The sequence below is a fragment of the Carcharhinus amblyrhynchos genome, chromosome 30, assembly GCF_965287045.1.
Source record: "Carcharhinus amblyrhynchos chromosome 30, sCarAmb.v2.hapA, whole genome shotgun sequence".
NCBI lineage: Eukaryota > Metazoa > Chordata > Chondrichthyes > Carcharhiniformes > Carcharhinidae > Carcharhinus > Carcharhinus amblyrhynchos.
The window spans coordinates 10,658,811-10,673,414 of NC_137353.1; the positions used below are offsets into that span (position 1 = coordinate 10,658,811).

The window sequence follows — 14,604 nt, forward strand, 5'->3', positions numbered from 1 at the left end:
CCAGGGACCTAGATTTGATTCCCGACTTGGGTCACCCCTGTGTGGAGTTTGCATATTCTCCCCATGTCTACATGGGTTTCCCCCGAGTGCTCCGGTTTCCTCCCACAGTATGAAAGATGTGCAGGTTAGGTGGATTGGCCATTCAAAATTGATCCTTAATGTCAGGGTACATAGTTGGGGTTATGGGGATAGAGCCTGGATAGAAATTTTGTTGGTGTAGGCTTGATGGACTGGATATAGCACTTGGGGCAGATGGGATCAAAGATTATGGGGAGAAAGCTATGATTAGCCATGATTGTGATGAATGGCTGAGCAGACTCGAAGGGCCAAATGGCCTCCTCCTGCTCCTATCTTCTATGTTTCCATGGGTATGGGGAGAGCAGGGTTGTGTGATGTTGAGATAGAGGGTCAGCCATGTTCATATGAATGTTGGAGCAGGGCCGAAGGGCCAAATGGCCTACTCCTGCTCCTATTTTCTATGTTCCTATGTTAAGAAGGAACATCGTTTCTGAAAGCTTGTGGGTTTACTATCAAATAAACTGGTTGGACTTTAACCTGGTGTTGTGAGACCTCTTACTGTGTTTACCCCAGTCCAACGCCGGCATCTCTACATCATGCCCATGTTAAATTGTGCAGTGGTATAGAGAATCCATCAAACGACAGAGTGCAGTGTTTGAGGTGGCCGTGTTTGCCCTTGTTTATTTACTTGCTAATTTATCCACTTCACAAATTCAGTGATCAGCCTTTTGTCAGGGGAAATCTTTCAGCAAAGAATGGGAACAATAGTTTGTTGGTTTTCTGGAGGCCTCAACCCTGTTGCCTAGGAGTCGTGAGCCCCGGTCGAACACACACAGATGTCAATGCTGAACACAGCATTGACCCAGCTATAGTTTATTTGGATTGCATTAATATGTGCAAAACACTGCACAGTAATAAATCCTCATCAGTGAGAGGGAGGGAAGGGAATGGCAATGAATGGGAAATAGGATTCTTCCAATAATTTTCTGCTTACGGCACCAGAACTCTACAATGATACCTGCAAGATGACACAGTGTTAGCACTGCTGCCTCACAGTGCCAGGGACCCGGATTCAATTCCCGGCTTGGATCACTGTCTGTGTGGAGTCAGCATGTTCTCCCTGTGTCTGCGTGGGTTTCCTCCGGGTGCTCCGGCTTCCCCCCACAGCCCAAAAGATGTCAGATTAGGTACATTGGCCGTTCTGACTTCTCCCACTGCGTAGCCGAACAGGCGCCTGAGTGTGGCGACTAGGGGATTTTCGCAGTAACTTCATTGCAGTGTTAATGTAAGCCTACTTGTGACACTAATAAATAAACTTTAAAGGATCTTAGTCTCGGAATTCTTATAATCATGGGAAAAAGTGGGTTTATTTTATTTGTTTATTCATGAGATGTGGGCATTGCTGGCTGGGTCAACAATTATTGCCCATCCCTGAGGGCATTAAAAGTCAACCACATTGCGTGGGGGCTGAGGTGGGATGTTGGTGGGGGTGGGGCAGTGGGGGGAGGGTGGTGGTGGGTGGGGAGATGGACCAGGTTTTGGACTCTTGTTCATGAGGACAATGCCCCATTAAGGCTGCTAGAAAAGCAGTGAGCCTTTAGTTAAAAAAAATGCGCTTCATCTAACGTTAACATGTGGGTCAAGGGTTTGGTTGAGAAAAGCTGATAAAATCTAACTGAAAACTATACACACACAAAAGCCGAACGCTGTAGATGCTAGAAATCTGAAAGGAAAGCAGAAAAGACTGGCAACACTCAGCGGGTCTGGCAAGATCTGTGTGTGGAGAGAGAAACTGAGGGTATGTTTTAGGTCAATGGTCATCAGAGCTTCCAGCATGTTCTGCTTTTAGTTTGCAAATATATGTTCTCATTGTTAAAAGATTTTACTTTTAGGGCATGCCAATAGAACAGGTAAGAGAAAGTAGCTTTAAAACATAGAACTCCCCCAGTGCAGAAGGAGACCATTCAGCCCATTGAGCTGATCATGGGCTAGATATAGTACTGAATGTTCAGAATTATCATTATTGAGAAGATGTTAAGATGTGTATTCAACAACAATCCCGCCCTGGCTCTATCCCTGCAATCCCACATATTTACCCCGCTAATCCCTCTGAGGATTGTCACAGTGACTCCATTGCAGTATGAATGCAAGCCTACTTGTGACTAATAAATAACTTTAACTAAGTTAAGTTTAACTTAGTATCACCTAACCTATGTGGGAGGAAACTGGAACACCCGGAGGAAACTGGAGCACTGGGAGAACGTGCACACTTCATACTGAGGCTGGAATTGAACCAGGGTCCCTGGTGCTGTGAGATAGCGGTGCTAACCACTGTGCCATTGTGCCACCCTATTTGCTAATAGAGTTACATAAATGTGACAGCTGCTCAGCACAATCAAGAGGAAAGTTAGAATATGAGCAAATCCTGAAGGTTTGTAAACTTACTGAGATTATGAATATGGATAATATTTTCTTGGTGGTAGACTTGAATCACGTGCATGTCATCCATTTCTTAACCTTTTCTCTTAGTGTTTTTATTTTGCTTTTGGCATCTAACTTTTACCAGCTTTCGTGATAATTGTTACAAAATCCATCCAGTGAAGAAAGAGGCCATTTGGCCCATCGGGGTCTGGTACCAGCCCTCTGTACAGCAGTCCACTTAGTCTCATTGCCCTGCTCTATCCCTGGAACCCTGCCTCATTTATCACATATCCTATTGAAAAATGTTACTGAATCCGCTTTGACCATTTCTTCAGATGTAACAATGCCGCCATGACCCCCATTAAACTTTCCTCATTCTATAGAAAAGTGGCAACTTTAAACACTTAACATTCACACAGTGTTGATGTAAGCCAAACAAATAAACTTTAAATTTGACATCTACGCTGTCAATCCCCTTCAACATCTTCATCTGCTTAATCTCTCTTCATGAAGACAAGGTTGGAATCAATCTAGTGAACTTTCTTTGAACTGCCACTAATGCTTTTACATTAAAAGAGTCGGTGCAGACTTGATGGGCCAAATGGCCTATTTCTGCACTGTAGGGATTCTCTGATTCTATGATTCAATCACCAGTTCTCCTCTCCATTTCTTTACCTCTCACTCCACCCCACACCAGTCCCTTTGGCAAAACAATGATAGTTCTTTTCGAAAAGAGATCTTTCTGCCTGAATTTTGCAGAAAGAAGAGGAGGATCTAAGGAGGGATATCATGCAGGTTACAGAGCACTCATCTGTTAGTAGCCACATCTACATCACTTTACTTTGGCAAACAGTATAAGTGGAGGCTTCCCTTCATTAGGGAAGCTGCATCAATTGGTCAAGTGGCCACAATCAAATACCGTAAATGTCAGATTAACCTGTATCTTCAAAGCATCTCATATATCAATAGATCTAATGGATGATATTGCAGGATGTGCAGGGAATTACCCTGATGTCCCAGCCAACATTCCTCCCCCAACCAACAGCACAGACATGTAGCGATTATTCATGACATGAATTGCTGCGACTATCTGCTCAGTAAGCACTGCCATTCAAAGAGAGAATTATCTAACTGTGATCTCCTGCCCTTCAGAAACTCACCACACCAGGGTGACATTCTCCTTTTCCAAATATAATGGCCGCAATTTCACTATCCTTCCCATCACGGGAATCGGAGTGGGTGAGGGGAGGAACATAGAAAGGTCGATCTTGGGCGGGATCTTACAGTTTCAGAACAAATGAGGCAGTAAAATCCTACCCCGTGGCTTTTTTCAACCTTCAAAACTTGCGGTGTGAAGAGCGATTTTGTTATTAAATGGCTAGCGATTGTAAAAAAAAGTTTCACGGAGAAACCTTATAGACATGGGACGGAATTTTAGCAGCACATCTGTCTGAGGTTAGTACAATCCCACTTGAGGCCAACAGTGAATGCTGTTCTCCGAGTCTCACCCGCCCCCCAGAATCGGAGCGGGCATGACGGTAAAATTCCAGCCATGGGAGATGTTTCCGAACTATGCTTGATCTCAGGTCATAGAGGTGAAAGACCACTCAACCCATGATGACACCCAGTGCCATCGAAACGAAAGATGGAAGACACACATATGGATTAACGGATCTGCTTTTGGTCTATTTTTCAGGTTTGGTTATTGGAGATGAACGCTAATCCATCTTTACAGAGGCACTGTGAAGTTCTCAAAACAGTCATCCCCAAATTAGTGTACGAAGCTCTTGGTAAGATGTTCGCTGCCTTTGTTGCATTGTTACAGAAGGAGATTTGCAGCACCCACTAAATCAGTGAAATTAATATTGCTGTCATAAACTATTAAAGGGTTGTGCTTTCAGCAATATTTCTTTCTTTTCTTAGATGTGGTAGTTGAGATATTCAAAAAATGCAGCAAAGGATTGCAGGCCTTGCCCCTTCATTCACAAAGGGAGTTTGTCCTGTTGTACAGTGGGCGCCACCAGGAAAAGCTTACAAAGTCTGTGCCAAGGACAGAAAACAACATTTCACCGATTCTTAAGCAACCTTACCACGTGACTCTGGGTTCTGTAAAATGCACCGAGAACACTCCCACGCAGAAGACTACGGCTTCCTCAAATCATGTTGTTTCTCCAGCGAAAGGGCTTCAGAAGGTGGTTTCCCTGGTGCCTTACAAAAAGTTGCCAGCCATCTCACTCACGGGGAAATGGAACCCCGCAAAGAATAACCCTCCAGCAATTCACCAACTGGCCATAACCACTTTGGGTGAACCAGACCAGCTAAAATCTAGCCGAGATGTGGACGCTTTCAAAAAATTACCAGCTACCATACAGTTAAGGCCTCTAATCAGCAAAACCCCACACGCCAGTTCCCAGCAACACCCAAGCATGGAGAGCAGTCCCCTGTTGGCCAGCAGTGGCTTTCAGCCACGGTATATTACCAAGATAGTCACAAAATCATCCGAGATGAAGATGAGCTCTGAAGAGAACAAGACACAGTCTGGTGATGCAGCCTAGTTGGCAATGATAGCAATGGATGGACAATCGCCCCTCACAAAGCAAAGTAGCTTTAAAATCCTTACCATCCTCTTACGGGACAGTTGATTCCATGGTCGATCTCATTGAGACGAGTGATGTTCCACAAAATAGGTTAGTCTTTCCAATCATCTGTAAATCAGTAGAAAATATCCTTGATTGGATTGTATTGGCTGCATATTTTCTGGAATAAAAGACACACCTTTCTTCAAGTTGCCCATCTATTTGTTTTTATCTCAGCATAACAGTGTTTCTCTACCCGCCCACCCCACTCCCCTTCTTTTTAAATGTGACTCTTACCTTATTCAGCTCCAAGAAATCCATCCGGTTAATTGAAAATAATATTAGAGATTCATTGACATTCAGTGGATCCAGCTTTGTGCTTTTTACTGATTTTTGGCCAGGGAAATATGGGGAGATTTCTCTACTCAGGGAGTGGTGAGAATGTGGAACCTGTTACCACAGGAAGTGGCTGAGGCAAATAGCTGTCAAAAGGAAATGAGATGGGTATCATAGAAATCAGAGAATCTCTACAGTGCAGAAGAGGCCATTTGGCCCATTGAGTCTGCACCAACTTTCCAACAGCCTGCCCACACACCCCCTTCCCCCCATCCTATCCCCCAAATCCCATGCATCCCTCTAACCTACTGGACTAAGGATCGATTAGTTCAATTGGCTGGATAGCTGGTTTGTAATATAGAATAATGCCAACAGTGTGGGTTCAATTCCCATAGCGGCTGAAGTTATTCCTAAAAGTTTGCCTTCTCAACCTTGTCCCTCATCTGAGATGAGGTGACCTTCAAATTAAATGATCACCAGTCAGTGCCTATGATCATATGGGAACTTTACTCTTTTTTACTGGACTAATACCAGGAATGGGTGGATTGTCTTCTCAGATCATTAGGCTAGCTTTGTATCCACTGGAGGTTAAAAGAATAAGAAGTGACCTGATTGCAACCTTTAAGATCCTGAGGGTTCTTGACAGGGTAAATGTGGGGAGGATGATTCCTCTTGTGGGAGAATCTGAAACTAGGAGTCACTGTTTCAAAACAAGAGGTCGCCCATTTAAGACAGAGATGCGAGAAGAGATTTTTTCCTCTGAGAGAGTAGTGAGTGTTTGGAGCTCTCGTCCTCAAAAGGCAGTGGAAGCAGAGCCTTTGAATATTTTTACGTCAGAGACAGACATATGATCAACGGGGTGAAAGGTCATTGGGAGTTAGCAGGAGTGCGGAATTCAGTTTACAGTCAGATCAGTCATTGCTCTAAGAAATGGACAAGGGAATGGGTCTAAATAGATAGCTGTTTTGAAGAACCATCAAAACCACAATGGGCTGAATGGCTTTCTTCTGTGTTGTGAAATTCTATAACGCTTTTGTGAAGAATGACTGAGGATGTACAAGAGGGGCGGCATGGTAGCACAGTCATTAGCACTGCTGCCTCATAGTGCCAGGGACCCTTAATGCCCCAAGATGTGAAGATTAGATGGATCAGCCATGGTAAATGTGTGGGGTGACACGGATAGACATGGGGTGGGCCTGGATAAGATGCTCTTTCAGAGAGTCGGTGCAGATTCAATGGGCTAAATGGCCTCCTTCTCCACTGTATGGATTCTATCTAAGAGACAGGCCCTGCTGTAGAAGGTAGATAGAGTTGATTTTTGAGATGTCTGAAGAAATATTTTACTTTGTTGTCATTTTATCTTACATTTGCTGATGAGGCCTGCCCGAGCATGTCTATCCACTGGCCTGTTCTGTCCAAGATCTGACACTCCCTCAGCAGGTTGAACAGTGCAAGCCATGGCCTAACCAGCAAGCCCCGGATGTGAGCAAACATAAGAAATAGGATGAAGGCTGTATTAATTACCTCAATATCTTGTAATCTACATGTACCAGATCACATGCTGGTAAATGCATGTACACCAGAGGAAGAGAACTGGAAAGTTTAGGCCATAATCCGGAACCATGTATCAAATTGATATTCCCAAAGCAGACCAAACCTTTATAAATGCCACAGATATAGGGGAGGTGATGGCCTCGTACTATTATCTATTGCAAGACTATTAATCCAGAAACTCAGCTAATGTTCTGGGGACCCAGGTTCGAATCCTGCCAAGATGGATAGTGGAATTTGAATTTAATAGAAAAATAGCTGTAATTAAGAATCTACTGATGAGTATAAGGCCATTGCTGATTGTTTGGAAAGAAAAACATCTGGTTCACTAATGTCCTTGAGGGAAGGAAATCTGCCATCCTTACCTGGTCTGGCTTACATGTGACTCCAGAGCCACAGCAATGCGGTTAACTCTCAGTTGCAACTAATGATGGGCAATAAATGCTGGCCAGCAAAACCCATGTCCCAAGAATGAATAAAAAATAAATGTACATCTGGGACATTTGGAGGGGCGGTTATGGGAAGCCATTTTGTGCAACTCTTCCTTCAATTGTGACATCAAGCAATTTTGAGTGACATCATGAAGTGGGAGGGGGGAGGGAGGGAGGGGGCATGGGATTCTGGGAGTGTCCCTTACTCATGATGTCAGTTTATGATATCAGAATAGAAAGGTTCTGACATCAAGGGCCTGCTAGACAGGTTCCAGCTGGTGACTGAGATGGACAACACCACAGACCTTCATTGATAGGTGACCATTCAATGTTAGACTAAAACAATTTACACAGTGCATCAAGTGAATAACTTTGCCAAGGGGCATTGCCAGGGGGCATTGCCAGGGTACTGCCAGTCCATGCCCCTCTCCTCTGGGGCCTATCCTTAACCTTATGCTTTGGGAGAGACCTCCATGACAAGCTCACGGAATATACGGTGGTTGGAGGGGGTGGGTGGTGGCATAGCGGGAAGGGGTCAATGCCTGTTGAGAGGGATTGGTTAATTAGATTAAAATATATTCAAATCCATATAAAGCAGGTTGACCGGGTGATATCGCTGGTGAGGGGCAGGTAAAATCTGAAATTATGTTCTCGTAGAACTGTGTCTTCCAGATAGAAATGTAGAAACATAGAAGATAGGGACAGGAGGAGGTGATTTGGCCCTTCAAGCCTGCTCTGCCATTCATTAAATCATTAGCTGATCGTCCAACTCAATAGCATAATCCTGCTTTCTCCCAAAAAGCTTTGATCCCATTTGCCCCAAGTGCTATATCCAGCTGTCTCTTGATTACATTCAATATTTTGGAATCAACTACTTCCTGTGGTAATGAATTCCACAGGCTCACCACTCTTTTGGTGAAGAAATGTCTCCTCACCTCCGTCCTAAATGGTCGACCATCAATTCTCAGACTGTGACCCCTGGTTCTGGACTCCCCCACCACCGGGAACATCCTCCCTGCATCTACCCTGTCTAGACCTGTTAGAATTTTACAAGTCCCTATGAGGTTCCCCCTCATTCGTCTGAACTCCAGCGAAAAACAATCCGAACCTAAATGGCCTCCTCCTGTTCCTGTCTTCTATGTTTCAAATTCAGATTAATTTTGAACCAGGATTTTCAGTGATTGCAAATCTCCACACAGCCAGGAGTTCCAGGCAGGGCTAGGGGTGGAACAGCAAGGGTTCCTCCTCCTCATTGCGAGGTGATCCTGATTGGAAAGTGAGAGGGTGACGGCTGTGGGGGGGGGGGGGCATGAGATGGGTGAGGTGGTGGGGAAGTGAGGTGGGGAGGGTAGGCGGGGGGGTAGTGAGGCAGTGAGGTGGGGAAGGTGCGTGGGGTGGGGGGGGGGAATGGTTTCACATCCAATCTCTGTTCTTTAAACAGCCTCTGGGCACCAGGCCACATCTTGCACCTGAGGCAATCGGCCCGTGTTCCAACAGTGACTGAAAACCAGCAGTACCTCATTGGTCTCAAAACACTTAGGGATGTCCCAAGGTCATGCCAGGTGCTATATAAATGCAAGTCCTTTCTTTGCTTTTTTTTTGCCTTTGATGAGAGATATTAAAAAAGGCCGTCTTCAAAAACTTGGATTTGTTTTTGCTTTCGTGATCCCAGTGTGAAATGCTCAATGACAAATCTCCCTCTCAGTTTCCAAGAAGATATTTTCAGTGTCCCACATCCTCTGTTACTGTCTCTGTAACATCCTCCTTCATGTTATAATGCAGCGCTAACATCATGATACCCCCTGCAGTGTTGAATCCACGTATGTCTCCCCCCCCAACCCCCACCGTCTTTAGTGGTATCTAACACCGTATCTACCTGGTTAAGATTCCCTTTGTCCAACGCAGCACACAGCTGGTGAATGGGGAATAATGCTGTCCTTTGACCTCAGTCCTTACACACATGTCACAAACCACTCGTGCTTTGCTGTCTCTGCCCTACGACCTGAGCTGGAGCATTTCACAAAAGGGACAATCGGGCCAAAAATGACATGGCTTCAAATACGGATGAGCCTTACTTTTCCAACTCCAAAGAATCCCGGAACATCTTCCTAAGCAATCTACTTCTCTTCCTGTTGAGCCAAGGCTCAACAGGTCAGTTAACAATCCAAGCCAACCGCATCATCCTGGCATGTTCCCTCTCTCGTCTGGGGTTTAGGATCCAGGTGGGGTTGCTTTCGAGTCTGCCTGTCACCCTACGAATGCCGTCATGGACTGTTTCTCGTCCACACCATTCTCATCTATTTACAGATCCGTGTGCATCCCAGTAACTCAGCACGAGGTTGTGGTCATGTGACACTGCATCACAGTTACATCAGTGATTACATCAGTATCAGGTGATGCTGATGTTAACCCGCACGCTCCAGTTTTAACATTGCATCTGTACCTTCAACAACTTGACGTTGCTGCTTGCACTTCCCACATTTTGCTTCACAAGATTCCGCTCTGGGATCTGAGTGTGCAAGCTAAACTGACAATCTGGTGCAAGCCTTTGAGGGGGGTGGGGTGGGCTGGGCTGAATGGTGTCTTGCCATTTGCCGGTGGAGATTACCTACAGCTATTCCATCGCAAGCAATCTCCGTGGGACCATTGCGGGAATGACAGTCGCAAGGGTGTTAAGTTTAATCTTGCTACCATCCCATATTTTAGGCCTGAACTGGGGAATAGGAGGACAAAGCGCAAGCAAAAATAAAAATTGACCATTTTCTCCGGGGAGGAGGGTATGATTTTTGATAGACATTGACCGCACTGGGGACACGCACTGTCAAATCATTATCTACCAAAAAAGGGAAGGGGTTTTGTAAGAATGAGCAGGAAATGATGTTGTCAAGAGTTCCTTGGTGTCAGTTTTGTGTTATCCTGTGATTTCCATTTGCAGCTCTCATTTATATAATTTAGGAGATAGTTTATAGTTCACGTTTGGCAACTTAATTGAACATCGACTGTAAATGTTAGCTGAGCTTCGGAAATCAGATAACAGACTTTTTGTTTAGTCAAGTGGGCCTCCTCCTATGTTAGGGTACCAGACCAGAAACTGCAAACTATATTGTGAAGCCCAGACTAGACCACAACGACTTTCTGTTTTGTGAGGATAAGATGTTTTACTCCAGGTGTGATTCTACTGACAAACTGGGAGCACTTATCAAATCAAACTTTATCTAATAACACAGTTTAATTATAATAAAATGAATTAGCTTAACTTCTAACAATTGAACGCATAATCATGACAAGATACAATTCTTAACTGCTAACCTATTGGTCTGAGTTCCAATTCAAACAGTATTCCTCTTATAGACTTAACCCCCTCTTTAAAATGAATTAGCAAAACATAGGCATGTTTGCTCATCTTAAGTTACCAGGTTTGGATCTTTCAGAAAACCTTCAGAGAGAGGGGCAGAAAAGCACTGTTATCTTCAAGCAGCTCAGGCAGCAACTGCTTGTATTTTGAAAATGAAACTGAAACAGTATTTCTTCTCTACAAACTCCTCCCATTAAGCACATGACTCTGTACACCTAGTCTGCAATTCCAGGAGAATCTCAATAAACAGAAGGTTCATTAACTCTACAAAGTAAGATATTCCTAGCTAAAATCAATTGTTATCCTGCATTCTAAGCATCTGCTGCATGTTTATCAGACAAACTGACTCTTGTAACAAAATACTGCCTCTTAAAGCAACCCTACCTTAAGCATGAAATAGCGCAGTATCATCATACCTAGTAGTTCCTGACCAGTTAAGAGGAAAAAGAATAGGAATGGTGAAAAAACGATACATAGTTACAGGTAGAGAGAAATTAGCCAGAAGGAGATAAGTCTATTGGTTGCCTTATCCACACAGCAGAAATTTTACAGGTGTAGATCAACATACCTGTATCTCTATGAGGAACAGTGCTCCTGCAGGCTGCACATCTATAGAGAGGCTGGTCACTGAGCTCCCAAAGCACGGCATAAAATCACTGTGGCTGTGACTTGGTTGGAAACATTCTCTGACATCTGAATCAGAAGGTTGCGGGTTCAAGTCCCACTCCAGAGTCGAACACCAAATCTAAGCTAACACTCCGGTGCAGCACTGAGGCAAGTGCTGCACTGTCAGGGGTGCCGGCCTATGAATCAGAATTGAAACCTTCATGAGTGGACGTAAAATTATCATGGGCCTATCATTAAAACGCAGCAGCAATAATCTCCCCAGTTTCCTGCGTAATATTTACCTTGCAATCCAGATCACCGCTTGTGGGATCTGAGCCCTGATTTGTTGCCACATTTCCCATGACATTGCAGCGATAACGAGACTTTAAGAAGACTTTAGTGTGCTGTAAAATGCTTTGTGATGTCCTGAGGTGCTGCTAAAAGGAACGATAGAGATAAAAGGCTTCATTTCTTTGTCTCCTGCTCTCTCCTGATAAAAGGGGTTATCAGGGTCATCAGTCAGTCTGTTGTTCACATTTTATATGCATCTGGCTAATGCTACATTTGTGAAAAGTCTGACAACACCAGGTTTTAATCCAACTGATTTATTTGATAGTAAACTCACTAGCTTTCGAGGGGATTCCCTCTTCTTCATTCACCCCAGTGTTTACCCCAGTCCAACGCCGGCATATCCACATCATAATGCTACATTTGCCAGAACACGTACGGCATGCTCTCACAAAGCAGGATATAGATCTGGGATTTGCATAGACGGTGGTCTCCACAAGTGCTGGGGTCATTGACCACATCTGTATTACCCTCCAGGTATTTGTGTCGAGCCGAGAGCTCCTCACAAAACACAAGGGCTTTATCTCTATTGAAACCGGTGTGACCACCAGCAATGTACCATGCAGGTCTCTACCCACTTTTCTGGCAGTTGCCATAATCCATTTCTATTGCAGCAATCCTTCACTTGCTCAGTTTTTGTCCCTTCCCATGAACCAGCTTGGGGACAATCCCTTACCCACTGACTTCACTCAGGAACCCATGTGCAGAAACTGAACTGTGATAAACTCACATTCATGGCTTCATTCGATCTATATCGAGATCACTGGAGCTCTCAAGCAGGAATTTCACTGTCATAGAATCCAAACAGTGCAAAAGGAGGCTATTTGGCCCATCGAGTCTGCACCGACCCTCTGAAAGTGGCACTCTACCTAGGCCAACTTCCCGCCCTATCCCTGTAACCCTGTGCATTGATCATTGCCAATCTACCTAACCTGAACATCTTTGGACACTAAGGGGCAATTTAGCATGGCCAATCTACCTAACCAACACATCTTTGGACACTAAGGGAATAGTTTAGCATGGCCAATCCACTTAACCTGCACACTTTGGAGAGTAAGGGGCAATTTAACATGGGTAATCCACCTAACTGACATATCTTTGGACACTAAGGGGCAATTTAGCATGGCCAACCCACCTAAATTGAACATCTTTGGACACTAAGGAACAATTTGGCATGGCCAACCCACCTAACCTAACCTGAACATCTTTGGACACTAAGGGACAATTTAGCATGGCAATCCACTTAACCTGCACATTTTTGGACACTAAGGGGCAATTTACCATGGCTAATCCACTTAACCTGTACATCGTTTGGACCGTGGGGGGAAACCCACACAGACACTGGAAGAACGTGTGATCTCCACACAGACCAAGACCTATTTGGTGGCTTCCCCTTGTCGAGTCCAGAAGTTGAATCCCATGTGATAGCGATTAGCTGTGCACTGCATAACCTTGTTCTGGAGATTATTGAACCTTTACCAAGATGCCAAGAGGAAGGCAAAGATAGAGGAGGTGAGTCAAACTCTTTGACTTACAGGAATGCCCGGATTACAACTCACTGAATACTTCAAGCTGATTATATCCAATTTTAGTCTCAACCTTACTAAACTCCCCCATCGCCCCCAATCACTAAACCTTGTTTGCCAAACTTTAACATGAATATTAAAGACAAGTTAATTGTAGTCTCCTCTGTAATCTCCTAAAGGTCACAGTAGTTCTCTAGAACAACACAAAACATTCAACACTTGCTGCAATGCAGTAGGTAATTTTTTTTCCCTGACATTGATAAAGTCTGCAGGCAGCATTTTGGGGTCTGAAACCTGCATGTTTCTTCTTCTGTTGGTTTGGTCAGATAGCAGCCAGAGGGCACATGGATCATCTAATGATGGAGAACAGGCGAGCTCCAGATGGCTGGAGGGTCTACTGGAAGCCCTCCACTGAATCATAGAATCATAGAACACGACAGCACATAAGGAGGCCATTCGGCCCATCGTGTCTGCACTGATCCCCAAGCACATCCAGGCCCTATTCCCATAACCCTATATATTTACCCAACTAACCCCCTGACCTAACCCCAGCTAGTCCCCTGACACTAAGGGACAATTTAGCATAACCTAACCCACACATCTTTGATCTGTGGGGGGAAACCGGAGCACCCAGATGAAACCCATGCAGAGATGGGGAGAACATGCAAACTCCACACAGACAGTGATCCAATTGAACCTGGGTCCCTGATGCTGTGAAGCAGCAGTGCTAACTATTGTGCCACCGTGCCACCCCAAAAGAAAACTAGCCTTAGTTGCTGGACTGTTATGGAGGAAGTGGAAGCCTTTGCAGGCTAGAGTCCGCCTGCAGGCCTGGCCATGTATCTGCATCGGCAGTTGGGTGGGATTTAGATTAGTCAGGAACATTTCCCAATGCCACCCCCACCTCCTCCATACCCTCCCACCTCCCTCCTCCCATTCTGCTGCTGCCTCCTTCCTCTTACCATGTTTTGGGGATCACTGACCCACTGGAAAATTCTGGACTAGTAATCCAGAGACTCAGGGTGATGCACTGGGGGACCCAGGTTCGAATCCCACCACTGGAGATGGTGAAATTTTAATTCAATAAAAAACATCTGGAATTAATAATCTACTGATGAAACCATTGTCGATTGTCGGAAAAGCCCATCTGGTTCATTAATCTCCTTTAGGGAAGGAAATCTGCCATCCTTTCCTGGTCTGGCCTACATGTGATTCCAGAACCACACCAATGTGGTTGACTCTGAAATGGGCAGCCAGTGAGCCAGCACATCCCATGAACAAATGAAAAAAAACTCCACTGTCCTTTCAATAGGTGCAAATGCCATGACCTTTATTTTCACATTTTAATGTTCTAAAGGAGATGCCAAGTTAGGTTCGGGCCTAAAAGGAAATGAGAGCAGGTTATGATGAAATATTTTGAGCGTTACACAGGGTAG

The 14,604-nt window shown here is 44.6% G+C and overlaps 2 protein-coding genes across 2 annotated transcripts in view; both read left to right on the forward strand.

Annotated features, from left to right (window-relative positions):
• The window catches only part of LOC145360018 (protein polyglycylase TTLL10-like), a 43,486-nt gene extending 38,278 nt beyond the window's left edge, over positions 1-5,208 (forward strand). The window contains exons 11-12 of the mRNA XM_080214918.1: positions 4,136-4,229; positions 4,363-5,208. Of these exons, the coding sequence (XP_080071044.1) occupies positions 4,136-4,229; positions 4,363-4,994 (726 nt within the window). The 3' untranslated portion in view covers positions 4,995-5,208. The remainder of the gene's footprint in view (positions 1-4,135; positions 4,230-4,362) is intronic.
• Positions 5,209-9,381: 4,173 nt separating this feature from the next.
• The window catches only part of LOC145360019 (protein polyglycylase TTLL10-like), a 49,162-nt gene continuing 43,939 nt past the window's right edge, over positions 9,382-14,604 (forward strand). Inside the window, exon 1 of the mRNA XM_080214919.1 lies at positions 9,382-9,484. Coding sequence (XP_080071045.1) covers positions 9,382-9,484 — 103 coding nt within the window. The remainder of the gene's footprint in view (positions 9,485-14,604) is intronic.